Below are 27,814 nucleotides of genomic sequence, written 5' to 3' on the forward strand. Positions count from 1 at the left end.
AGTAAAACATTGTAAATTAAATTACGCAGAAAAAAACATTTAATTCACTAGTTGTTGTTGCTGTTGTTGTGGAATTTTCCCTGCCTATGAAATTGATATTTATTGCGTGATTGGCTCGGCATGTTTGCCTGTTTTGTGTAAATGTGTTTAAAATGTAAAAGTGCTAATGACAAATTTGTAATTGAGACTTCAAATGGTTGAATAAGAAAGGGTTTTAATTTGGAGGTTGATGATTGATTTGTGTGGCACCCACAGTCGATTCAGGAGTACGACAAGCAGCAAAATTGATCAAAATGTGCTTGATAAAAATAACGGTCAAAAAAATTTTGAAAAATTAACGATAAAAAAAAATTGAAAAAATAACAGTCAAAATAATTTTGAAAAATAACAATAGTCAGGAGTCGCTCTTTACCCCTGACCATCCCACCCAAAAGTGTACCGACTCATGCTCAGCTTAATTTCATCATCATTACCAAACAACCTCTCAATTTTAAAGTATCAAAACAAATAAAAACAACGAATAAAATCGCATTCAATTAAATTTTTGCTCCTATAAAATTGAAGTAGGTAATCAAACCGTGATCCATAGGAGTCTATCTTATTATACCCACCATGTACATGAATATCATGCAAGTAATAATAAAGTTAAACTTATTATCTTCTATTTTTTTATTATTTTTAAATGAATATGAATATAACTGAGATATTAAAAAGTTTAACGACGTTTATAGCATTTATAGTCGCAAGACATTAAATGCCTACCTTTATAAATGAATAAGATATTTAACAACATCAATACATGGACAATTTTCAACTAATTACATTAATTAAATTCTTTTAAATAATCATTAAAGCTCATTGTGAGCATTAAGATACAAAAAATATAATTATAATCGGCATGAGCATCTGGCTGTACTTAATATTATGCATGATGAAAAAGAATCACGTTTAGAATGGCTTAAAATGAATTAATAATATTTTTTAAAATTGGCCTGTAATTGAGTCATTGAAAAATGTCGAGAATGGATAAGAACCATGACCTTTCACTACCTCATTCACTTACCGAATTGTTGACTGAATCTCATTTCGATTACATTTTCGATTCCATACACGAGTATGGCTTGCATTATAATTTAAATGTTGCTGTTTCAGAGCATTTAAATGGGGAAAATTGAGTTGACTGCTTTGTATGGATTGTTGGGTGGTTTACTTGTTGCTTGACTGACTACTTATTGGAAGTTTGTTGCAAAATTACTTAAAATGACAGTTAAAATTTATTTTTGAATTTTTTATTCAATTCAAATTCAAAATTGCCGTTATTTTTGAATTCCTAACGACATTCATTCAAAATCAACTCGAAATGGCAGTTATTTTAAAATTCAAACGATAATTTGTTTAGAATTCAAATTTCAAACGATCGTTATTTCTGAATTCAAAACTTAACAAACTTTTCAATGAAATTTGATTTCAAATTTTGAATAACCGTTAAAATTCAAATTCAATATTTCGGTTAAATGCGCAAATGCGTCTCAAAACTTAAAGCTATCAAATTTCATGTACACAACTCCATTTTCTCTTTCATTCTGTTGCCGTACTCCGTCTTCCAATATTAAACTGATCGATGCAATGAGTATATTTTATATGACCGCGCCGTGCCAGTAATCAGCAATAAAATGCACATGCAGATTGTTTCGAATTAATTAAAAAAATAAGCGAATGAAATATAAGAGTTTCGGACCACACACACCGAAAACGCACAAATTACTCGATATATGTATTTTAGTATGGTTAAAGAAATGAAATTTTAATGCATAATACTGGCAAATTATATCAACAGATCAAACCACATAAATATTTCACATCAATGGAAAAACATGGAATTATTTATAGCATAAATGTGTATATTTAATGCAGGATGCTCCACTAAATCAACATGCCGCATCCGATTTTATTTGATCAATTTAATTATGAAAATTGAAAATGGAAATTGGTCGTTTTTTGAATCAATAATCTCAATGTTTGTACTGTTTTTTATGGATTGATGATTATCTTCAATTTCAAATTTATTTGCCAATGCTTCAAATTTTATTGTACAAATTCTGATGAGAAAAATGTTTGAATTATGAAAATTGACTTTTTTTTTTGTTAAATTGGATTTGAGTAATTGAACTTTTGCTTTTTGTATTGTTTTTTGTGCTGAGATTGGCATAAGTTTGATTGGAAAATTAATCTTTTGGATCTGATTTATTGTCGGAATTGGAGATTTAAGTTTGCAATTTATTGTTTTTATTTGAATTTTTTTTAATTTCTATATTATCTGTCAAGATTTGATTCAAATAAATTGATATGAATGATGAGTTGCTGTTCTGCACTGTGAATCAGTACGCCATTGCTCAATGGATTAATTGAAAATTCAAAATTCAATTCAATTCAATTCAAAATTTAAATTTTTTAATTTGATTCAAAATTCAAAATTTTGAAAAACGTTACAAATTTTTGTGTCTTAAAATCGATTAAAATTCAAATTTTTGAAAGCCGTTAATAATTTGAATTCCAAGTAATTGTTAAAAATTCAGACCATATCAAAATGAACGCAAACTTTTGTCAACAAAATATGAAATTAACTTTCAAAAAACTTTAAATAGTCCAATAAGGGTCAATTTACCTTAAAAATTTATGATACCTTGAAATATATCCGTAGACTTGAAAAGTCCGATAAATAAATTGTTTATTAATATAATCCCCAAAACTTTATAGCCAAAATGCAAAAAAATTAAGTCAATTGATGTCCATTACGATCTCATACATATCCAGTAAGCTAGCTACAAAGTAAAAGTTAATTGAGTTATCATTTTAATTAAATTTTATGCATTAATTTACATATAAATATCCAATTTCATTTAATGTTTTAAAATATAAAGGAACTGAAATTATTTAAAAGGAAATTTTCTTTCATATTAAAAGATGTGTCATAATATTTATATTAATCCCATCGCATATTCATATTTTACAAAACATTACAACCAAAATAAGATCATCGCAACGAGCTGAAAACTGAGAGAGAAAAAATATAAATTGGATCAAGCGTTTATTTCTGTTTATTATATAGACTTCTTCTTTTTTTTGTGTGTGCATAAAGGCAGAAGTAATTTTGTGAATATGCAGGAAAAACATAATCTTTCTTTTTTTTCGTTCAGCACTCGCGAGGCAAAGCAGAGGAAATATTTAAAGATTCTTTTTTTGGATCAATTTTTTACATCAATACAGGTGGATTGGAGCGCAGTTGATCTGATTAATGTATGAAAATTTAATGAATGAAATAACTGATTTTTTGGATTTGAATCTTTAACTTCTTTTTGAAATTTGAATTTTTAACGGTTTTTGGGATTTTGAATATTGACATTTTGAGAATTGTAGATTCTGAATTATCAAAGGTTGCTCGATTTTAGAATTTAAATCAGTTTTCTGTATTTTAAAATTCCCAACGGCTTTTTAAATTTTAAATCATTAACGTCTTTTCAGATTTTGAATTTTAAACGACTTTTTGAAATTTGAATTTCAAATTTTGAACTTTTTTTTGAATTCTAAATCTTAATAAAAATAAACATTGGCAAATTATCAGAAAGATCTATTAAATAGACACCCAAGAACCACACCTTATAATTGCCTTATATCTCACAAAAGTGCGCTAAACTTTATCTTTCGTTACGTTTTTTTCCAGCTCTTTCATTCCCATTCACATATTCGATTGCAATCTTAATTCTCCAATATATTTATTTACTTTACTTAAATCTCGTTTTCTTTTCTTTTTGTCTCAGTCATTTCATTTGCATCGGCAGTTTGTGTGCAATTTCTGGTTATTGTGAAAGATCTTGTTGAATGCATTTTATCAATCTGCAGGTTATCATACATGATACAATAAATGCCGTACATAAATTATTCGAGACTAGGCTTGCCAGATGTTACCTGGCTACTACTAAATAAAACATTCTTTCAGACTTATCTTATGAAATTATGCAAAGGAGATTAGAAACTATGTGGAACACCACCCATGAAAATAAATCTATATATATGCACTGTGCAAACATACTCAATTAGAAAATAAGAAACAACAAAATAATCTGCTAATAATTTACTTTATCTCAACATGTAGTTGGTAAATGCATGCGAAGAACTGGGAACTGGGTATGATAATAATTCTAAATTGTGCCATAAAACCGTTGATCATTTAAGTTTCAGATTACAGACTGAATGGCTGAATGAGAAAGATTTTGCCGCTGATTCTATTTCATAAATCTTGAATGAAATTTCAACTTTTTTTGATTGAAATATTTTGCATATTTTTGTGGTTTGGCATCAAAAAATAGCTTTTTTTGCGAATGGGCTTGGCCTTTTGTGGATTTCTGTCAATGACGTCTGTTAATTGAATATTTGATTATTTAGACCGTGACTCTCTGATTATTCATTCACCTCTTGTTCTAAATTCTGAATTTAGAAGTCTCATGTGACTGTTGGCTCACCCTGTCTAATTTTCTGTCATAGACCATCCTTAATCAGTTTAATCTTACCCAGCGTCACTCAATTTCTTCAAAATTCTCTGAATCAAGAATTGAGATCGCTTTAGTTCGTTAGTAGCTGGTTGAGACTTTTATGAAATGTTATACTTCACAAGAGTTAGCAGAAAAAAATGTTATTCATATTTTTAGTCGATTTTAGCAAACTTTCAGTAAACTTCAATATCTGGATCAAGACTTTGTGATTTAGAATTTCATAAAACTACAGAACATAGACATACAGACCATAGACATCACAACTGTATTGCCCCCATTTAGAAATCTCAAATCCATCGACTGAAACAAACTATGAATCTGGTTTAGATTCACACAAAAATATGCGACAAAAAGAATATTGATGAAATTTATCATTTTTTGCAGCTTCGGATCTGCTTCATAGCTCAGAATTCAAGCATATCTAACGATAATATCATTGAAAATTGATATGACTGAGTAGCTGAACCCGCGATCTAATCGTAATTAATGTACATATATTAATTACTTTCTAATAAAATCCAAAATACATCACAAACTATTTCCTTATTTCCCATACACACAATATCTCTCCTTGCCTTTGTGAAAGTTAGTCACCGATTCCTGTAAAACAGAATGGAATTTGCCGGCTTCCAATTACTTTCACAATTACAGCGAAAAAAAATGAAGAAAAGGAAGAAAAAAACATCGGCTCAATTACTCATAACATCGTGATCAAATTTTAATTAAATTAAATTTCACTTGAGGAGGTACAAGAGCATCAGACAGTGAGCTAATTAAATTGTTGATGAAAGAAAAGATCGATTAACAAATCAACGCACATCTGTCATACGAGTACTGTAAATCAATCAATTTAATCATTTTTTGGTGCTGATTTTTGGGTGAGGAAGTAGGTTGAATGAACAGATTGACATGATGACTGGGCTGCTGTAGATTTTGCAGACAGGGATTGAGAAGTTGGTGTATTTTTTGGGTGACTAAATAATCACTTCTAAGTAGACGAAATAACGGTCAAAAAATTTTTAAAAAAATAACTGTCAAAACTTATTCAAAAATTAGTAGTTTTTTTAACAATTCAATCAAAATTTGAATTTTACAAAACCGTTATTTTCGAAAAATATAAGAATATTGTTAGATTTTGACAAACTTTGAATTTTACAAAACCGTTATTTTTCAAAAATTGTCTTTAGTGAAATTTTGAACAATTTTTCATAATTTGTAATCAAAATGCACCTTAAAAGCGTCTAAAACATCCAAAAGTCGAATTTATTTACAAAATTAATCAACAAAAAACATCATAACTAGGAATTACAATATTAATCTCCAGCTAGACATAAGCAAATATTAAAATTAAAAACAACAATGTGGTAAATCAATTTCAAGAAAAAAAAGTATTAAAGCCGCAAAATTAATTACATACGACATGCACATAGTGAGATGAAAGAAAAGTAAATTTCTTCTTTTGTTATTCTTTCTTCCTCTATTCGTTCATAGATTAACTTTGTCATATGAAAATTCATATTCATGGCTGTAAAATTCTGTTTGTTTTCATTTCTTTTGTAGTTTTGTGCGGTTTTTGTGGTAAGCATGTATGATGCATATAAGTGAATTTTAAATAATTAATATAAAGTAATATAATTACTTATGATATGCTGAGAGAACTTGATATGTCTTGATATGGGTTTGTTGTTTGATGTTGATATTGGGAGTAAATTTTATGGAAACTGACAAGATGAGTTGATGTGCATTAAGTCAGTGAAGTATAATGAAACAAGAATTTCTTTCTTATGTAATAATGTATGTGAGTGCTGCATACGCGGAATATTGAAGATTAAGTCATTACTTTGGTAATGTTTTGCGGAATTCAGTTGAATTGTGCTGAATAATTCTAACCAAGCTTAATTGCGTTAATTATACTGAATTCCACTGAATTAAGCAAGTCTGCTGAATACTCTGAATTGTGTTAAATATGCTGAATTGTGCTGAATAACCTGACCATGCTGAATTACGCTTAACTGCAATAAATAAGCTGAATTCCTGGACAATGCTGAATACTTTTGATAATGTTGAATAAGTTCAACTACAGGCAATTGCACTAAATCAGTCTTAATGTGCTGAATAAACTAAACTACACTGAATTGCCCTCAATATGCTCCCAGCACGATATTTCAACATTTTACTATCAATTTCGCAAGACAATAATGTAAATCACAACAAAATCTTAAGTCTACAGCAGCGATAATAAAATTCCAACAAGCTTCAAGTCATCACAATTCGCATATAGTTGACAAATTACTGCTAAAAAAATTTATAACATTTAAATACAGTTCAACAATAAAGACACAGGCACAACAGAAGGAAAATAAATTAAAAGTCTTGTCTCTCCGAGCATAATAACCTAGTGACTTAGCGATTTTTAACAAGTAATAAAGCGATAAAAAAAAAAATTTCTACAACTTATGCGATAAATGTCTCAGCTAATTAAACTAGCTACTCAATTTCATGATTTTGTCTTTTCTTTCCCCTATATAGAACCTTGAACTCGATTTATTTAACAGAAACAATTCACAAATCATTTAAATTTCATGTCTCAATTCTCTCGTTGCTCTCTGTTAGAGCACAGTTCTCACAAAATGTGATGAAAATGAACAGTCAAGCTTAAAATTAAGTGGAAGTAAATCAGTATCATTCTGACAATTCAAACAGTCATACAAAATTTGTACAAATCATGTTGGAAATAATACAAAAATCATTTCTACTTCAACATTGGGAATTTCTTGTTCTGTTCATGACAATTGGATATTTTATTGTGCAACTTACAAGGAAGGAAGATAAAGACGAGAATAAAAATTCAAATAAGCGAAATAATGATGACGAAATGATTGCAAGAGATTATAGACTAGATCATGATGATCATGGTGAGAATGAAGACGATTTAACGCCAGCACTTGAAGAGATTGAAATGATTCCGTACGGAGGTGTGCAAGTGAAATTATCAGGCGGTGTTGATGAGTTCTATAACCTCATGAATGACCGAAGAAGTATCAGGATGTTTAGTAACAAGCCAGTTGATATGGAAATTATTAGGAAGTGCATACATGCTGCTGGAACGTCACCAAGTGGTGCTCATACGGAACCTTGGACTTTTTGTGTTGTTAAAAGGTTATTATTAATAGATTTTTAATTTATTTTTGGTTATTGTGTAGCAATTGACATGGAGAATGCGGAAATCAAATGACTTAAGCTGCAATATTTTAGCAAATTCATTAAGATTAATGAATGTTATGCTGAATATTGAGCAATTAAAGTTTCATTGTATTAAGATTCGAACTCTTTTCTTCTTAACAATCTCAGTTGAGACTTCAAGATGTGTTCTGCTTATATGGGGATTTGAACCCACGTCTCCTAAGCTACTTTTCCTACATTAACAGTTCCTTCCGATCAATTCCTTTGCCAAAATACAATAATCATTAATCCACAATAAATTTAAAATTTCTCTTCCAATCCTCATCAACAGTGACGAGATGAAAGCCCAAATTCGTGAGATTGTCGAGTCCGAAGAATATACAAATTACACTCAGCGTATGAGTAAACAATGGACAACAGATTTAAGCCCTTTGCGCACGACATATATTAAAGAGTATTTAACTGAAGCACCGTACATAATTTTAGTGTTTAAGCAAGTTTATGGAACTCGTTCAGATGGCGGAAGGAAGACACATTATTATAATGAAATTTCATGTGCTATATCTGTTGGAATATTATTGTGTGCACTACAAGCAGCAGGCTTATCATCTCTTACTACAACGCCACTAAATTGCGGACCAGCACTAAGAACTTTATTAAATCGACCAGTTAATGAGAAATTGTTAGTTCTGTTACCTGTTGGATATCCCACAGACAATTGTGTCGTTCCCAGTTTACAACGAAAGAGCATTGAAGACATTATGGAAGTTTATTAATGCTTAAAATTATCATTTTAATTTTTAATCACAATAATTTCATTAAAAATTTAGTTCATTCCTGTACAACAACATTATCAAAAATTTAAAGACTCTCTCCCCACTTTATTTTATTGTATGCCTTCTCTTATTCCTTCTTCATATACTTTTAATTGAGTTCGAGTGCCCATGAGCCAAAAAACGCAGTCTGTATAAGATCAACTTCTTATTAACTTGTCAGTGAAATAAAAAAGTTTATTAAGCATGCACACAAAAAAATATCAAAATCTTATGAGACTTCCTTTATTCCCTTCTCGTGCCCCTTTCTGTCATCAAATTCACATAATATAGTGAGATGAGATGAGATTCTTACTTCATTTTGATCTTTTTTTTGATAATTTCATACACGAGAGAATCCAGTGCTGGAAGAAGAAAAAGGAAGAACGAGAAAGAGAAGAGATTCTTTTTTTTTATTGTGTGCTGATGATGATGGTGATGAGGTTGTTTAAATTTCCTTTCATGAATGATTAAAATTTAAATTCTTTTCACTTCTTGTCTTCTTTTGATATGAATTGAAATGGAATGTAAGGCTGTTGTGAGTTGTATTAAAAGGGATTATTGGGAGTTTAGTGGATGTAATATTCATAATGGACTCTTTTGTCTTGTTTTAAGTGAACTTTTTGATGCTGTAGATTAAGTCAGATGAGATTCTTATTTGTAAGAGTGCAATTTGAGGAGATTAAATGTTGTGAAGTGGATTGTCAGGGGTTCTGGGACTGGCTTTTGCAGAATACACAAATGTACATCTTGGAAGATGCAGAAAGAATCTTAAACTACAGCATGAAGTCAACTCGAAGTGAATAAGTCGACTTTCTGTCAAAAAGTTGAGGATACATCCGCTTTGAGCCACGTCTTGGTTGGAAGCCAATGTACTGTGCCCCGGCATACATGTTGTTCACTGTGTCCTATTTCATACCACTCATTCTAGAATCCTAGCAAATCCTCAATCCAATTTCAATATCCAGCATACCAACAACATATCATCGAGTCTATGAACACCTAAGTATTAATCCACAATCAATCATCTTTGTTTACAAAACAAAAATTTTTGAGTTATTTTTCATGTCAAATTTAATCAAAAACAAAAACATTCAAATGCGTGTGCTTTATTTTGAACTCTATGGCACACATCTAAATTGCTTTGGAGTAGCCAAAATATTAATCACAATCGGTTCTTATCTGTGTATTGAAATGTCTATAGACTCGCGGATTTCTGCATGTAAATTTGCTGTTATCTTATCAATTATTTGTCAATGACGAGTAATCAGAGCTTACTTGATTTCGTGGGAATGTTATTAGTGGATTTCTAGGAAATTTATAGTGAAATTTATGGGCTAATTCAATAAACAGAAGCATGTTTACATAGCCGGTGAAATTTATGGAAGTAAGCTTAGTTGTTATGCAATAGAATTGGAATTTTACATTCAGGTGTGAGTCATCTGCTCTATTCAATTTCCAGTCATATCCTCAGCTACGCCAAACACTAAATAAGCTTCCATAGAAAGTGAAAATCCCAAAGCTACTTAGCACTAGCAATATCATGACATCTTTAAACTATTAGATCACTTAACAAGCAAATCTTTGCAGAAATTAATTCACATGCATGCATGATCACGTAGGTTAATATTTAACAATTCGCAATTCGCGTGACAAAATGAAATTTACTTTTGCGGAGCTAACATCAAAAAGACAGATGGATGTTCGCTATTGATTATTCATACCTCCAATCAGCATGAACATGTACATTAGATGAGCTCTTTAAATTCGGTAGTAAAAAAAAGTCGATTGACTTGACTAAGCTTTTAATGAGGTTTGTGGTTTATTTTTGGGAATTGGGTTTTCTGAGGATGAGTAAGAAAATTATTTTGGGATTTTTATTCATCTACCTTTATGCTGATTCAAGAGGGATTTGAGATGTGTTGGTGGATTGAAAGGTTAAAGTTGAGGATATTTGAATGATTTCTTGGAACTGTAGCTTCATAAAATGAGATTTTGTTCTTTTGATGTCCAGTGATTGGGTAACGGAGAGATTAACTGGATGATTGACTTTTGGATCAAACAGATGTATGAGGAAGTGGATACGGATGATCCTATAAGCTCAACATGTCATCTAATTCCTATCAGGTCAACTTCTGCTTTATACCAAATTCCATTCAAATATTCCCATGAAACAACAAAGTCAGTATTCAAATTAGGAACTGACACTACTTCTTCCAAAAATGTCATCATCATTAGTATCAAAAGAAATTTTTGTCTCTCCCACTTCTTCATGTAAATACTTTAAAATTCACAAATTTCTTTCCTCATGCAAAAACGACACCAACTTACATAATACAAATTTATTTGTTTTGTATATGCGTGATGTAAGGGAACAAGAAGAACATATTGAGGAGACATTAAAGAGAATCCAATTACTTTACTTTTTAAATGTCATTAGAATAATTCATGAGTTTTGAGGCAGCTGAGGTGTTACGCGAGAGAATTTTCATGCAAAATCACGTTGAAACTGAAAGTAAGGCATTGCCCATGACTAAAATGTAGTGGATTAAGAAGAAGAAGAAGCAGCAGAAAAAAAACATTCTTTCTGGCTGACTTTGGAAATATTCAATTTTTAATCTCTCATTTCTGTGGTATTTGAGAAGCACTCTTCTGTTGCTGTTTCTTTATTTATATTGTAAAAAAACTTGTTTCGTGATACCTCTTAGTGAAAATAAAAATAAAGAATTCTTGTTACTTTTTGTGGCTTTTTTTTTTTCATTCTTAATTCCATTCTTCTTATTTATTTCTCTTACTTCATTGCCTCTTAGTTAGTTCTTTACCTATATCAACATCATCATCATCGTCATGTTATGCAAAATCTCTCTGAGAGAATCGAAACATGAAAATAAGAAGTAACTCTTTTTTATTTCATGTTTAATTCACAAAAAAAAATTATTTAATATGAATTGGGTGAGAGAGATGGAGTATTTTGTAATTAATGTCGACGCCACTGAATGATATTTACGTTTTAATTTCCTCTTTAACAAAAATGTATTTCTGGTTTTTAGCATAGTTTCGTATGAAATTATGGCTTGAAGGTTGTTTATTTGGCTACTGGACTTAGATATTTTAGAATTGCGATGTGATGTTTGTACTTACTTTGCTCTTGTTTACCTTGCTAAGTCTATAATTGAACGAGAGAGCTTCCAAATATTGAAAAACGTTGTGTTCTGATGATTTTGAAATAAAGATGAAGATTTTTTGTTCATTTTGTATTTAAACCACTTAAATTTCACTTCTGATGGACTTTTAAACACTTTATTAAACAAATTGTAACTTATGAGTTCTTTTTCAGTCTAATTTAGCTGAAAAGTTCAATAAATCAGCTGCTTTTTCACGAAAAATTATTTAAAACCTTACAATTTTTCGCATCTCTTTCAAAACCGTACAAATTTTCGCATCTTTTATTTGAATTTCAAAAGTTCGTTGATCATGAAATTTCAGTAAATCACGAAAATCTAACTCAAATTTCAATAAATTCACTCCAAAAACATCAAAATCTTTACTCACAAAGCTCTATAGGTCTTGAAAAAATGCGCTCCAGCCTCAATCTCCCCAACATTTTCCACAGAAACCATTTTTCTCTCCTTTATTTATTCCAAAAAAGAAAAGAAGAAAAATTCATTTTTTTCTGCTGCTTTTCTTTTCTCCATCAGCAGTCGACACACAGTGTAGATATGAGATTGTGCATGAAATTGTAAATGTACGTATATAAATTAAACGGGGAGTATGATTTAATGAATTCTCAATGTAATGTAATGCAATTAATGTAGATGAATTGCAACTTGCCCTCTTACGCCCATCATGAGCATTAAAAATTGATAAATACATGTAATTTTAGCTCTCCTTTTTTCTCAAGTCCATTGGTGATGCATTTTGTTTTATTTACTCTTATTATTCTTACAAGTTTTTATTGAATAAAATTACAGTTGAGGCAATAATCTCGCATGTATTGATTATTGTAATTTCATCACATTTAAGCACTAATCATTATTATTATTTTGTACTTAAAGTTCAGTATTTTTCAAGAGATTTAAACGATTCGAGTGATATTGGCATTAATAAGTATCATCCGTTAATTTTCTTTAAGATTTAATTTTCTTAGTGAGGTTATATGGAGGGTGCGCCAATAGACTTGGTGGATTTCTGAGATTTGTAAGGCAAGAGTGATGAGTTAAGGTCATGAAAGGTATTTTGAGCCATTAGAACATGATGCGAATTGAAAATTAAGTATTTGAACACCAATCTAGCTAATCGTGACTGTTGGCTCACCCTCAAGTATGAATTGATACTTATAACCTTAATTCATAATAATGAGAAGCATTTCCAAGATTTCAAATCTAAATTGACCCCAAAACCCTTCGAATTTCTCCTTAACAAAGGATCAACTTCCAATTTACCTTAAAATCCTCTTTTGTCTCCAATTCCATAATAAACATTGCAAAACAAAAGTTATGACATTAAATACATTTTCTACATATTGCAACGCCCCGAGAGAGAGCATCCTAATGATAAATGAAGCACTCAAGCTCACAAAAGCGTTCAACATTGCAATTTTCATTCTTCGCACGATGCATAAGCTCAGAATTAATAATGTCAACTCATTTATTTTGCTTTATTTTCATTGAATTAAAAAAAATTACATACTCACCTATTTATTCTGATAAAAGATGATCAAGGCGAGTCAGAAGCTTGATAAATTACTCGCATAGCGACTTAAAAATAAGATGAAGAAAATTAATTTATTAACTTACATTAGATGTCTAACAAAATGAAAAGGAAGTCAGCAAGTAAAGTTGAAAGACATTCAACAATAAGTGCACTTTTGTGGTTTAAGAACAGCAGTTGAATTTAATGTTGATGTTTATCTGAAAATGAAGTACATGGACGAGATAATCAAAAAAATGTAGTTGCAGAATCATTTGAAAAACTTTGGAAGCTATGGTGGTTTTGGGACGATTGTTTAAAAATTTTATTAAGGAACATTTTTTGTGGTTGGTGACTTGATGTGGATTTTGAGTCATTGAACTTGAAGATTTTGGTGAGTTTATAGGTTTTGTTGCTAAAAGGTGTTGAAACCACAGTTGCTCACAGTTGCCCACAGTTGCTCAGTTTCTGTAGACTTAAGGATCAGGTTGTAATGGTGTACCGGGGCCTCTCTTGCCTCTCTTGCCTCTCTTGCCTCTCTTGCCTCTCTTGCCTCTATTGCCTCTCTTGGCGGTGTACATCCGACGACCGGAGGTAATACAATATCCAGGGTTATACGACGCCTCGGGATAATTCAAGGCTCCAGGGTCACGCGACGTCCCGGGGTAGAAGTGATCAGTCCAGTGTTTCTCAAACTTTTTGAAAGACACCTAAAGAGCGTAACGACACACTAGATTGCCACGGATTTTTAGAAGCACTTAACAAATGCAACGGTGCTCAACTTATGCTTAGTTTCACACCCCTTGACTTTTATTCCTTCACAAAACCACAAGCTCATTTCTTTACAAATTTGCAAAACAATTTTCATTATAATTGAAAAAGAAATTATCAACTTAACAAAGCAAATCCTATTTAATCTTGCAGAATTATCTCTGTGCAGAACAAGAAACCGTAAAAAACTACAAAAGTGCTTCTCGAACTCAAAAGAGAACAATTTTATACTTGAAATAGTAATTTGCAAAGAAAAATATCATAATTACATCTAAAGACAGAGTAAGAAAGTTTGCATTCCCAAAGATTAAGTCCACAAAAAGAAGGAAAAAAAATTCTCTCCATTGTTTAAGTTCCTCATTCATTTCCGCACTTTTGAAATCTATTTATTAAAAAAAAAAACTTTCTATATGTTCAAAATAAATTTAAAACAGAGCTATTTTCAATACACAAAAATATGTGCTGCATTTGCTGCCCGAAATGCACATAGACATTAAAATGGTAAAAAAGATCATTCATGCGGATCGCATAAAAATCCATTAAGCGGTGCGCGGAAAAAAAAGTATTTACAATGCCACAATTGAATGCTACTTCAACAGCAGTGGTAATATAGTGAGAGAAGAGAACGAGTCTATTAAGTTCCACATATAGCATTTTGAAATGACATTATGAATAAAAATTCCGCTTCTTTTGCATTTTGCTTTTGCCTGATTATAATTTTTTGCCTACTGAAAGCGAAAACTAGTTTAACGACGCCCCGTGGATGCCGTGAAATGCAGCCACACAAAGAATCGTCTTTCATTTCTTCCTCAATTGCAGCACAGAAATAAATGCATGCAAACAAATTCATCATCATTAATAAATTATAAATCTTCTCATATTTTATTCCAAACAAACAGCATAATACAATGAACAAAGGAGCACAAAACGCCATTAAATTGAATTAGAGACATTCTCATGCAAATATCATCAACCATATCATGTGGAATCTTTTTTTTTTATTCTTCTCTTATTTACCAAATTTAATTTATTTGCTATGCAGAAGAAAAGACGATGAGAAATACACTCTCACGAAAGATGATTCAATTGGAGATGAAATGGACAATAAGTTGGAGTGTTTTGGTCTGTTAAAGCGCATTTAAGATGCTTTTTGTGAAATTTTGAGTTGTAACGGTTGTTTTGAATTTGAATTGAGTTATAACTGTTTCAAAATGTTAGTTAAAATTTGAATTTTTGAAAACTGTTAACATTTAAATCATTGAAAGCTGTTTCATTTGAATTTTTGAAAGCAGTTAAAATTTTGAATTTTTGAAAGCCGTTAAAGTCTGAATTTATGAAAGCCGTTAAATTGAATATTTAAAAGCCGACAAATTTGAATTTTTGAATGTCGTTAAAATGTAGTTTGACACAATTTGAAATTAAGTCAAAGGAATATTAATTCATAACAAGCAATTTCGCACCAAAAGACATGCTAAAAAGATTCATTTTAAACCCAAAAAACTAAAGTGAGAAGAAGAAAGAGCAGCGAGAAATGTCCATAAAAATAAATTAACATAAATGAGGCATTACAAAATAGCAGAGAATCAATTAGGATGAAATTTTTCCGAGATGATATCAACCTGACACCATAAAGCACCATCTTAAACTATTCATATCATAAGAGCTTATGAAAAAATCATGAGAATATTGGCTAAAAATATATAAATATATTTTATTCATTCAGAATGGTACGAGAGTGACTGTATTTTGTGCCATTCTTTCACCATTCATTTATTCATGAACAAATTATTTCTCTTTTGTTTGTGTGTTCTTGTTGCTCTCCTGTTTGACGTTCATCCTCTCCTATGAGACAACTTGTCGCTTTTTGTGCAAAACTAATCTCTAACAAATCGCAACAAATTTGTATGACATTTATCACTTTGATTTTAATTTGATATGATAACTTGTGATGTTAGGTGAATTAATGAATTATTCATGCATGACTTTAGTTGGTAGTTTGGTGTTTTGGACCATTGATTCGGGTTAAATTTGAGATGTTGGGACGGTAATTTGCTGTTTGTTTGGATGACATTAAAATTTGGACAGAAATTATCTACATGAATAGGTTTTTGGAAGTTGTTTTGGGAACCAGTCATGCTCTTTCTGGTGATATTGGTGAATTTATCAAGTTTTTGTGTAAAATTTTGATTACCCGTTACAATTTAATTTGAATTATTCGAGGAGTCATTTGTTCGGCAATTCAAATTTTACAATTTTGTAAAATTTTGAAAACTCAATTTGAATTTTTACAATTTTAACGGTAACTTTTGTAAAATTCTGAGAACTCATTTTGAATTTCTACAATTTTAACTGAACTTAGTTTAAATTTCTACAATTTTAACGGATTTTTCTGGAAATTCTGATATTGTTGCCATCATTTTTTCAAAAATCAATAAAATACAATCGAGTCACAAACTTGACTTAAAATCAACAGAAATAACTTCAAAGAATTTACAAAATACTTCCAAATTCCCATTTAAATTCAAACAAAATGTTCAATATAAATTCTTTTAAATTCCCAAAAAAGAAAAATCATGCAAAATCAATTCATTTTCGTGAATATTTAACAAAAATCTCTCACTCTATAAAGCATTCAAATTCAATCAAAACAATGAGGCAAATTGCAATCACTCACATATTTGATATTTCAATATGCGAAAATATATCCAAAGCGACAAGTCACAAAGATCACAAAATGTACATAAACTATATCGAAAAGAGCAGAGGAAGAAAAAAAAATTAAATTAACTTGTTGCACATTTCTCTCTCTCTCACTCTCCCCATTCGGAAATCATCTCGACAATCTGTGCTCTGCATGAATTTATACAATTTTTTTCTCTTCTTTTTGGAACTTGATATAAAAGTGAATTCTGAATGAAAATTGGCTATATGAAACATCTGTTTGTATATGGATATGAACTGCGATTTATTGAAATTTCCATCCCATCCTGAACTTTTTTATTCATCTCCAAATTGAGCAATCAAAAAAAATTTTTGTGCCCCATACGTATATACTATCAATCACTCGATTAGCACAATCATGGATGCTTGCATTTATTGAATGAAGGAGAAATAAAAAGAGAAGTTGAGACATGTGTGATATGATAAAGTCAATATGAGCTGTGATGATGAGCATGGAAGGAGGTGGGATTAAAATTCATGCATGTGTAGATGTGAGTGAGTTATTATTGAGTCTGTTTTATTGGCGATATTGAAAATTAAATTTATGGGTTTTTAAATTAGCTAGAATTGAAAGCTAATTTGTTCAAGTGTGAGAATAGCTTTATATCTATTTTCTGAGTCGTTTTGGTTAAAAAGTCATAAAATAATCTGAAAATGTTTTATTAAAAAAATCAAATAAATTAAGACTCAGATTAAGGTCACTTAAATGACGGAAATTAAGTTATTTATATGAGCTGGAAAGAGTTTTTTAATTGACTTGATTATTATCCATAATATAATTAAAAATGAGGCTTCTCTAAATTTGGTTTATGGTCTCAGTTCCTTAATCCGAATAACACAAGTCGAATCGATTCAACATTCAGTTCAAAATCCAGCACAGGCTGACGAAACTCTAATTTGATGCAAGATTCGAATTTAATCCCACATCATGCCTGAGTTACGCTGACCGGGGGCTGGATTTTGAATCTATTAACCGACTTGTACTATTTGGGTTAGGTGTCAAAATTACACTAGGATGTGTTGGTGTCTCAGGAGGTTTGGATCCATATATAAGCTAATCTGCCAGTGCTTCAGTAAGGCTTCTGTAATCAAATGATTAGGCAAATGTTCGAAAATCAGAAGACATGCTCGAATTTCTGAGGATGTGGGTTCAATTCCCATCAGACACTCATCTCATAATCATTGTTAAGAATTAAATCAATATATGAGGTCATTTACTTATTGCGCTCGTTTTTAAGATGGACCTCCCCTATGATTGGGAACAGCGTGATAAAATGAACGACTTCTGTCAAGAATTGGTAGATTTTTAGCACAGATCTATCTCTTTATTGGGTTGGTTGTTGGCAATAGTCTAATTATTGATGATTTTGTTAGTATGTCAGTATCTTCCAAACATCTATCCCAAATCCTCATCGATAAACCATAAAATATTCATTTTTAAATCATACTTGACTCAAGATAACCCTCAATTCCAAATATATCACCATCACCATTCAGTCCACTCATTCATACATTTCATAGGAATAAATTCATTAAATTCCTAAACTTAATCCATCCAACATTGAAAACATCTCAGACATCTTTATTTATAATCTCAATTAAAATATGTTCAACACATTTTCATTTCATAGTTCATCTATACAGTCGCATGTGACAAGCAGTTTGCCATAATAATCATTATTAAAATGGCAGCTGAAAACTCTTTTGAGAACCTAATTAATATTTTTATTCATATTTCTGGTCTGTTTATATCCGAAAAAAATTTGTTTATAGACGAATGTTGTGTTTTTTATGAGCAGCCGCAAAGGATTAACGAGGAATTAGTGAAAAATGTATTTTCTCGACATGACACAAAATTACTTTTAATTTCATCATCATCATCATCACTTGCCTTAATCACATTCGAATTAATAAAAATTTATATAAATATTTTTCTCGGGGGTCGAAATTCAACTGAATTCGATAATCTCCGGAAGCATTTAAATGGTTGAAAAAAAATATATACTGAATGAAAAAATTTGTTCTGCAATCACGTCAACGACCATTCATGTCTTTTAGCACATATCTCTAGAGTGAAATTATTAGTGATGAGCTTTGATTGTCTGTCTATGAGAATAGTGGTGCTGTAGGTCAGTTCCTAGAGTATAGAATGTTTTATCTCGTGCTGCACAATGCGAGGAACTACATTTTTTATCGTCGAAGTCAGCAGTCACGATGCAGTCAGTGAAATTTCCCTAGGTTAACAATGTTACAGTTACCATTGGCACGGTGATGTCTCGGTGCCCTACCAACTATGTTGTGCTGTTAGAGTATTAGATTTGGAAGGTTCCTAGTTGGAATTTAAGCATATGCACCGAAATAGAGGCAATATCGGCGCTGTATACTATGTATCACTCCCAGTGGACAATTTGACATAATATCTAGTTAAGAGTTGTCAACTCGGGAACTGATTTAATTTTGTGTAGGTTATTTGATGACCGAAATGAGCAGAAATGAGTATGGCATCTGTGTAGAGAACTGGTATTGATTTTGCTTTGGTGCCGATACTGAATATCCTGATTTTAACTTTTTCATACAAAATCTAAATCATCTTCAAATTCTACTGATTTTTTCGGTCGGTAAGTCACTATAGTGATCCCAAGTCTCCCTTAGATGACAGCTCGTACCTCAAAGCAATCCTAATCCCTAGATTCATCACTTCTTCCCCATTCAATGCGCCTCACATCCTTCACATAAACTCCAAGAACTTCATTACCAATTCTCTGTTATTTTTATATTCCTTTCGGATGCCAATGCCATAAAAATTAATTTAATGAATTTTTTTTTTCTCGGTTGTGGCAAGAAAAACTTTTTCTTGTTTTTCATTTGGCGCACACAGAAAACAACAAAAAAAAATTTATGAACTTTTCCTCGAACAACGTCAAATGTTGTAAAAACACACAAAAGTCCGCAACAAATAGAGATTTTTCAACTGTCCTTAGTGGCGAGCATCTGTTACATTTAATAAATTTAAGTAAATTTGTTTTCATTTCCCATTTTTTTTATAAATTTTTAAAATACGTAGAATTTTTGTTTTACCATCGCGAATAGCTTTAGGGAGATGTTGTTCTTGGAAGGGATTTTTTCGAATATTTTTTGGAAGCAAATAATTTTTTTGAAAATCAATACTTCGATGTACATCGCCTACTCTTCTATAAAAAATAATCGCATAATCTATAAAAATTGAAAAGAAAATCTCGATGTTGGTCTATGCCGGGCAGCACATGACTTCGTGTGGCAATCGCTAAGAGACCCAGAATCTAAAGTTCAAGCGGATTTAATTAGGATTTATTTCATAACTTCTAGATCAGAGCTGCAAGTCTAATTGAACTTTGTGTAGTGTAAAATCAAATTTTCCATTCAAAATTCGAGTCGGCTTTGAGCTTCGGGGGTGGACAAGTCAGATGGCAAGTGACAAAAATGACAAAACTGCCAAATTTTGTCACTTAAGCTGTTCGTTTCCTGTCGAGCTCTAATTGACAATCATTCAAATTTCTTCCACACATCTTTGTTGCCTAGGACATGTCTAACCTCCTCCCTATAGGATGCTCACACCATCCATCCTCTTCCTTCGCTAATCGAGCTGCATTAAATCAGTCAAACAATCACAGCTTCAAGCAAATATTTTTAATACATTTACATAAATATCTGAAGTTTAGATATCCGCAGAACATTAAACCAGAAAATATTTAGCAATTAATTAAATTAATGATGTTAAATGTGTGGTTTGTTAATTATTTTTAATGAGTTGAGTGAAATATAAATGATTATGTGGTTGAATAATTCAACAGCTACAAAGCTTAGCTTAAACTTTTGACATATTATGATTGAGATAGTGGGTAATTAACCTGTAATCAACCTGTAATTGATTAATGTTGTGCGGAGTAATTTAGATGTTGATATGATGTTTGTTAATTTAAGTAAATTGTTAGCAACCTGTGTGCCGCGGCACTTCAATGTGTCGTCAATATTTTTCTGGAATTGTCCTGAATCCTACGTCGTATATGGTTTCTGTCATGACTTACCATCAAGGTGGACCGAGAAAAAAAAAGGTTGCGCACCACTGGTCTAGGTATAATTGTAAATTAAGAGGATAGAGGACAGCCCTCAAAGAATTCTGAAAAATCGCTCAATCCTCAAATTATCATTTCCTTGAATTCTCCAATCCAATCCACTTCCCAAAGCTCAATTGCCTTACCTTCCAATATTTCAATTCTACACAAACCACTTATGTTTTATTGATCCATCCAATCAACTCCAAAAAGTACCCATCAAAGTCACATTTCAAATTGAATATAATTTTGTATCTTGTTGGATGTCTACAGATAACAAGATGAGCTCTTTACAGTTTTTATCGTTCTAAAAAATTCTTGAGAAATACAGCAAACGAAGTCGATAAGGAAAAATGGGTATGGCTGTCAATTATGTGTAAAAGCCCTTAATTCTCTATTCGAAATGGCTCAACGAGGAAATTCCAACGAGATCATTTGAATTTTTGCCGAGACTTTACACGGAACAAGCAACAATAAATCGACAACTAGCTACTGTTGTTAATATTTCCCATGGATATGCCGATGTCATTTCACACTTTTTACCTCTTCTGTCACTTTACATTTTTACATCTCATTCATTCAACAATATTAGCCATAGACATAGGTATGTGCATAATTAATTAACGGAGACAAATACAAATAATGACCGAAATGTATTTTATCAAGCAATTTGTCAGCTACTTGTGATGAATGTTTGCGGTTGTCAACGATATTATTTATTTAAAAGATTAAAGTCTTGAACCGTCGATTATGTGGTGAATGTGATTGAGGCACAAGAGGAAGAAATCTTTGGAATTACTGAATGGATTAAAAGCTTGTCAATTATCTTGGCCTGGGTATGCCATTAGGGGCCGTTTGGATGTTGCGTGACATGAAAATTAGCTTTTTATGCTGGGTTTAGCCAAGCCTATATTTGCGGCATTTTAGGAGCTTGTTTCTTAGTGTTAATAGATCGATTGAGGCTGAAGGATAGTCAGCTGTAGCCCCACAGAATAATAAGTTAGGCCACCCAGTCTAAGTACCGCAATAGCAGCCAAACTTACAGAAAAATGCCAAACGGACCACAAATTCAATCTAGACATCACTTACGAACGTCCCATTACGTTATCAGGTTTCTTTCTTTATTTTTAGACACTGATTTATGCTTGAATTTATATAACGTTATTTTTAATTTCATCCATCAATGATGCTAATTTATTCAAGACATGATATTATCATATTTTGGATTAAATTGATAGAATTAAGTATTAATTTTTTTTGGCTGGGGATTTGCATAAATTGTTGTCATTTTTAATAATTATAATTGACATATTATCAGGAAGATAATCGGAACTGGATTGATTTCAAGCTGTTGATGGAATTTCATTCATTTTGGGGGTCGTTCACTTGTTGTGTGATGCAGCAGGCTGGTTTTGAGACCATATAGCTTCAAATAATTGCGAATTTTGATGATATTGCACCAAGACTGCTTAAAATGATGATCGCTTTCATAATGTCAACTTCCCGTCGCAATTATTCAACATCCAATACCTAAACCTTCTCAATATTGCACAACAATTCCAAAATTTGTCAATCTCTAAAATCAATTTCATCAAATCTTGACAGAGACAAATCAATTACTCACAATTTCCCAACAAAAAAAGAAGAAGAGTCTCAACTTTCGATAATGTGACATTTATGCTCGATTCTCTCCCATTCACTTGTCGGTTCTCTAATTGTACACTTTTATCTTTGTCTATGGCATATACGTAGAAATTGAAATTGTAAAGAAGAATGAGAAAAATTGCGATTTTATCGAATGTGTCTGGCAGACGAGCAGCATAGAGAAAATGTATTCTGGATGAATTTGGAAGTGATGTTGATTTCAACGGAGGTAGACACTTGATGCTATCTTTGACACTCAATGGCGTGTCATTTAACTTTTTCTATTGAAATTAGATGCATTTAGGGATTTCAGTGTCGCATCCATTGTGGCACAGCTACTGAAACTCCTAGACATAACACACGTACCGACCCCATCAAGACCAATTTGTATACATCAATAAATGAGCAAAAATCTAAATATCAGCATCGATAACAGCAATTTATGTATTTCCAACATATTATTTACGTCATTTGAAGCTTAGCAGTGAAAATCCTCAATTTTTCATGACATCCATAGAAGAAAAGAGCAGAAAAAAAGTCAAGCATGGTTTATCAATTTCACGGCACACCGCCAAGATCATTATCATCATGTATTCACAATTTTTCTGAGAAAAGTTTCAATGAAAGTAAATTAAAAAATTATGGTGTGGCACTTGATGAGAATTAAGTTCTTACATCGTCGGCATAACCATCATTATTACATGTGTAAAATATTAATGGAACGTATAAATATTTACATGTCAATTTTCAACATCCTATTCACACTCGCGCATACATTTTAAGGGAATTGTGCGTAAGTGACGTCCGAGTGGGATTTTTAGGTCATTTAATGGCTATTAAGATTGAATATTATACGTAACTAGTGGCTTGCCCCTCGGTGATGCAAAGATGTAACCTTCGTTCATCATCTTTATGCTCGTTAATGTCCATCCATCTTATAATTATTATGCTACACAATTCGATATCAATATCTGAAAATATTTATCTCATTTTTACATCAGAAATGCATTTTCGTATTGACTCTTCTTTTGTTTTTAATATTGACTTATGGACTCGTTCGTGGGCGCCGATTGAAAATTTACATCGAATTTATTGTCTTTTTATGAGACACATTTGAGGTGTCTTAAGTGTTTCTAAAAAAAAATGAAAGACAATTTTGATGATAAGATTATGAGGAAAAATTGAACACATTTTTTTATGTAATGTATTTGAATATTTGAATAGATGTATAAGCTAGCAGTGATGGCTCGAAAATATGAAGATTGTTAAAATAGATAAATTTAAATTTATGTGCTTGAATGTGATCATTGAACATATTAGGGGTGTAATTTGTTGTAAACTCCTCAATTATTTCGAGATAAGACAAGTTTATATTTTAATTTATAGACAAGAGATGGGACAGACTCAATGGCTTTGGCATGAGGAAATTTTTTCGGTATTTTATGTAAATTTGTATATTTTGTTTGTGGTTTATGGGGAAGAAATGAGCAATATTTGATATTCAAAGTGAAATTTAAAATCCACAAGATAAAATTTAAATTTCAAAGTTTGCGCGGGAAAATTTTCCTCCACTTCGAAAGTTTGTGATGAAAATTTTAATGTAATTTCTCATTGTTGAAGCATTTATAGGAACGAAAAGTGTTTTAAAACTGTGAGCAAAGACTTTTGAATTGAAATTGTTTCTAAAATTGACCTAAAAAGCGAAAAATTTGACAATTTCTTTTCCACGTGTTTTTTTTTTTTATTAAAAATATTTGTCTATGATTGAAAATTGCTTAAGAAAACACTGAAAACATCAACAACCTACAACAACCAAACACGAGTAGCTTCTCCAGTTCATTCACCACACAATGTGATCAGCATCCAAAATATATTCAAACATATATCATCTAAAAAAATTCACAATTTACAGCAAAGCCATTCAAAAGTGACTCACCGATGATTTGTAAATCCAAAGAATGACAAAAATTAATCCCAAACAAAAAATATCTTTCATATTTTTGTAAGAAAACAATAAATTCCCCCCAAATATGGTCATTGATGAATTTATTTATTTTGCTATTAAAAAAATATTGAATTTTTCTTTGTTGTCTTTTCGGTTAAAATGTAAAAGATTCTCGTTTTTTTTTAAGAGAAAGACCAAAAAACAAAGAAATACGAGAGTAAAAAAAAAAGTTATGATAAATTTCAAGTTTATTTTTTGTGGTCTTAATGCATTTTGATTATTTGGGAAAAAATTGACATAAATTTCTTGTTTGACTTTCAATAAAAAACTAAAATAATAAAGCATAAAGGAGAGAGAGCAAAGAAGGTAGACGTGACATCTTTAAAAGCAGATTGTCTCCATTTAAGTGGATAAAAAGACAAGCTCATTAATACGCATTTTGAGCAGCAACTTGCGCTTTTCTAATAGATGAAGATCACCGGACTGTTGAAAATCTTATTGGCGTCAACATTCCAAAAAAATAAATCTATACGATGTGATGTCTTTTTATACATTTTTCAAATTAAGTGTATAATCCGTAAAAAGAAGACATTTTAACGTCGCTTTAATAAATTTATATCGATATTATCCCAAAAATAGAGAAGGAAAGACAAAAAAAAAATTTAAAGACGACATCAAATGACTAATAGAGTCGACGACGGTCAACGAAATAAGGAAGAAGATGAAGAACGAAAGAATTTAAACATTTGACTTATGGCTTCGAGAAAAGAGAATTATTTGAAGTGAGAAAAGGGACTAAAAGTATTTTTCTGTTATTTGATCATCTTAATTATAGCAGAATGGCTTGTTCATGCTTTAACATGAGAATGTCCTTTGAGAGAATGGGTAGCAACAAGTTATTTTGACGGAATTTGCTCTAAATTGTTACTTCTATTTGTACTTTTTAATATATTTGTGTTTATTTAGAAGGAAAATGTTAAATTTGTTGAATTTTAAATTAATTTGTTATTAACGGCAACTTAAGATTTGAAAATTACTAAAGTGATGCGAAAATTCTAGACAAAAATTCCGCAAAAACTTGAAGTCAATTCAAAAAGTGACCGTTAGTCAATTAAATTTCAAAAATTCTGAAAGTGATGCAAAAATTCAAATTTTTTTTAACCGTTATTTTTAGAAAACTATCAAATCCAATTTTTTGTGATTCCTAGCTACATTTAGAATGTAAATCAAAGTTCTATCAATTGAATTAATCCCAAACATGCATTTCTCCATAAAAGTAAAAACTCATTCCAATCCCTTATCACCAATAATTAATTCCAGTCATCAACTTACCTCAAAATTCAATTTAGGCTCTCGAAAAAGTTGCATCGCATTAAGATAACAAAAGAGAAACGACAACAAAGGGCTAATAGTCTTAAAACAAAAAAACAAGAAGACAAAATAAAACAGAATATTTTTATTGTAAAAGAGATGAAGTGTAAATGGTCTTAGTCCGTGAGAAGGGAATCAAAAGAAACGGATCTTGTTACTTACTTCTATTTCGTTCTTTTTTTTTGTTGTTTATTTTGTCTTTTAAACATTCATTCGAGTCGAAAACTCATAAATCTGGTAAATTAAAAGCGACAAATGGAATTTATGACAACTGCTACCGATTAAGTTTGTAGTAGCATGTCAAACAAGAGCTCAAATTCAATCAAGACAATGGAGGGTATGAATCATTAAGCAATTTTTTCGTGATTTATTGTGCTCGCAATTTTCATGCAAATTTTTTTCGAACCATGGTAAAGACTAAAGTGTAATAATTTTATTTACGTACGAAATGGGCATGAAGCAAAAGAGAATGTAGAATGACAGAAAATGACTGTTGTACCAAATTATGACGATGTTGTAGGACAATGTTGTGCATGGGTGATAAAGATTGTTTTATGCAATCAGACGGAATCAGTTTTTATTGCTAATTTTTATTGAGTATGAAATGGAAATAAAGCAATTTGTTGAGACATTGAGGAGGTTTGTTGGAATTAGTTGATTACATTGTATATTGCTGGATCTGTAGTGAGTTGAATCAGCAGTTAAGTGACTGTTTGTGGCAATCGGCAAGACGCTTTGCTCAAATTCGATTTGATAACTCGAAAGTCCATAGGTTCGAATCCTATCAATACTAAAATACGAGATTAAGCTGAAATTAGAGCTCTTGGTAACTTCGAGTTTCCAAAATCATGAATGACGTAACTTATGAACACCCCTAATACTCATCAACATAATTGCGTCCTCAAAAATATTTCCATTTGCCCCTAAAAAATCTCAACATTGAGTCATGTCAATCAACAACAAAATGAAAATATTTGCAAAACAGCACTCAAAAATTTGTCGCATAAAAATTAATAATAACGTCAATCGTCACCCATCATCACATCAATTTTCGACTTGATGCTTTCGGATGTCACAACAAAATAAATAAAAATACAAATGTTTTCTTTCAATTACTGAGCATTGATAGTGCTCAAAAAGTATGGCAACAGAGAGAGAGATACACAGAATTAAATAATTTATTATAATGCATTCGATTTTGAAAAATTGTTGGCAATTTGATATTTGATTGAATGCTATGAAGGGAGCAGTGCCTTCCTCATGCAACAATGAGCTTCAATTTATATTCCTTTTCCGTTCTAATCCATCTGAACGACTTGCCAGAAATTATCGAATAATTTTTCATAAAATAAAAGCCACTTGACATAATCTTAGTCACAGTCGTAAATCTCTTTACTGAGTGAGAATGAAATGAAAAATCCTGTGCATCCTTATAAAAAGTATAAAATTTATCATGGTGTGTAATGAACTAAGGAAAATGTATTTTTTGAAGAAGTAAATGAAAAACGTCGAAAACTCTTCGATAATCCTTTTGAAAAAAATTGCTTTCGCTTAATGTCGCTTATGTAAGGTTTGAGAATGAGTTATGGGAATGTGAGTTTTAAATTTTTTGGACGCATTTTTAAAGAATTGAAAAACACATTTAACGGTTTTCTAAAATTCAAAATTTAAACGGTTGTCAAAAATTCAGATTTTTCAACGGTTTTCAAAAATTCAAATATTTATCGGTTTTCAAAAAATCAAATCTTCTAACGGTTTCAAAAATTCGAACTTTTTGACAGTTTTCAAAAATTCAAATTATTTTACGGTTCAAAATCGACTCTGAAATTCACTCAGCCATCTAGTCAATAAAAAGTCATCATAATCTCATTTCTCTCATAAAATTCTGCCTCAAAAAATTATTAATTCACATTCATATCCAACACAACATTCGTCACAGCTGAAAAGTTTTGATTTATTAAACGAGATCAGAAGAAAAAATCTTTCATGGATTTCGATTCCTCGAGTTTATTTTCTCCTAAACACACGTGCTATAAG

At 31.1% G+C, this 27,814-nt stretch overlaps 2 protein-coding genes across 3 annotated transcripts in view; both read left to right on the forward strand.

Moving 5' to 3' along the window:
- Positions 1–27,814, forward strand: part of Wnt5 (Wnt oncogene analog 5) — an 83,266-nt gene that overhangs the window by 21,269 nt on the left and 34,183 nt on the right. The gene's annotated exons all lie outside the window — the stretch shown is intronic.
- On the forward strand, positions 7,221–8,984 carry Iyd (Iodotyrosine deiodinase). Its single transcript, XM_070639623.1, has 2 exons — positions 7,221–7,709; positions 8,065–8,984. The coding sequence occupies exons 1-2, from the start codon at positions 7,276–7,278 to the stop codon at positions 8,507–8,509; spliced, it is 879 nt and encodes a 292-aa protein (XP_070495724.1). The 5' UTR covers positions 7,221–7,275; the 3' UTR covers positions 8,510–8,984.

Source organism: Chironomus tepperi, unplaced genomic scaffold (assembly GCF_022539635.2).
Source record: "Chironomus tepperi strain 1889 unplaced genomic scaffold, CSIRO-AGI_Ctep_v1 contig_196, whole genome shotgun sequence".
Classification (NCBI taxonomy): Eukaryota; Metazoa; Arthropoda; class Insecta; order Diptera; family Chironomidae; genus Chironomus; species Chironomus tepperi.

Excerpts from the sequence above, each read along its gene's own strand:
- Iyd (XM_070639623.1), top strand. The coding sequence starts at position 7,276 with ATGTTGGAAATAATACAAAAATCATTTCTACTTCAACATTGGGAATTT. Across the intron at positions 7,710-8,064 it reads ACTTTTTGTGTTGTTAAAAG|TGACGAGATGAAAGCCCAAA; the intron begins GTTATTATTAAT and ends CCTCATCAACAG.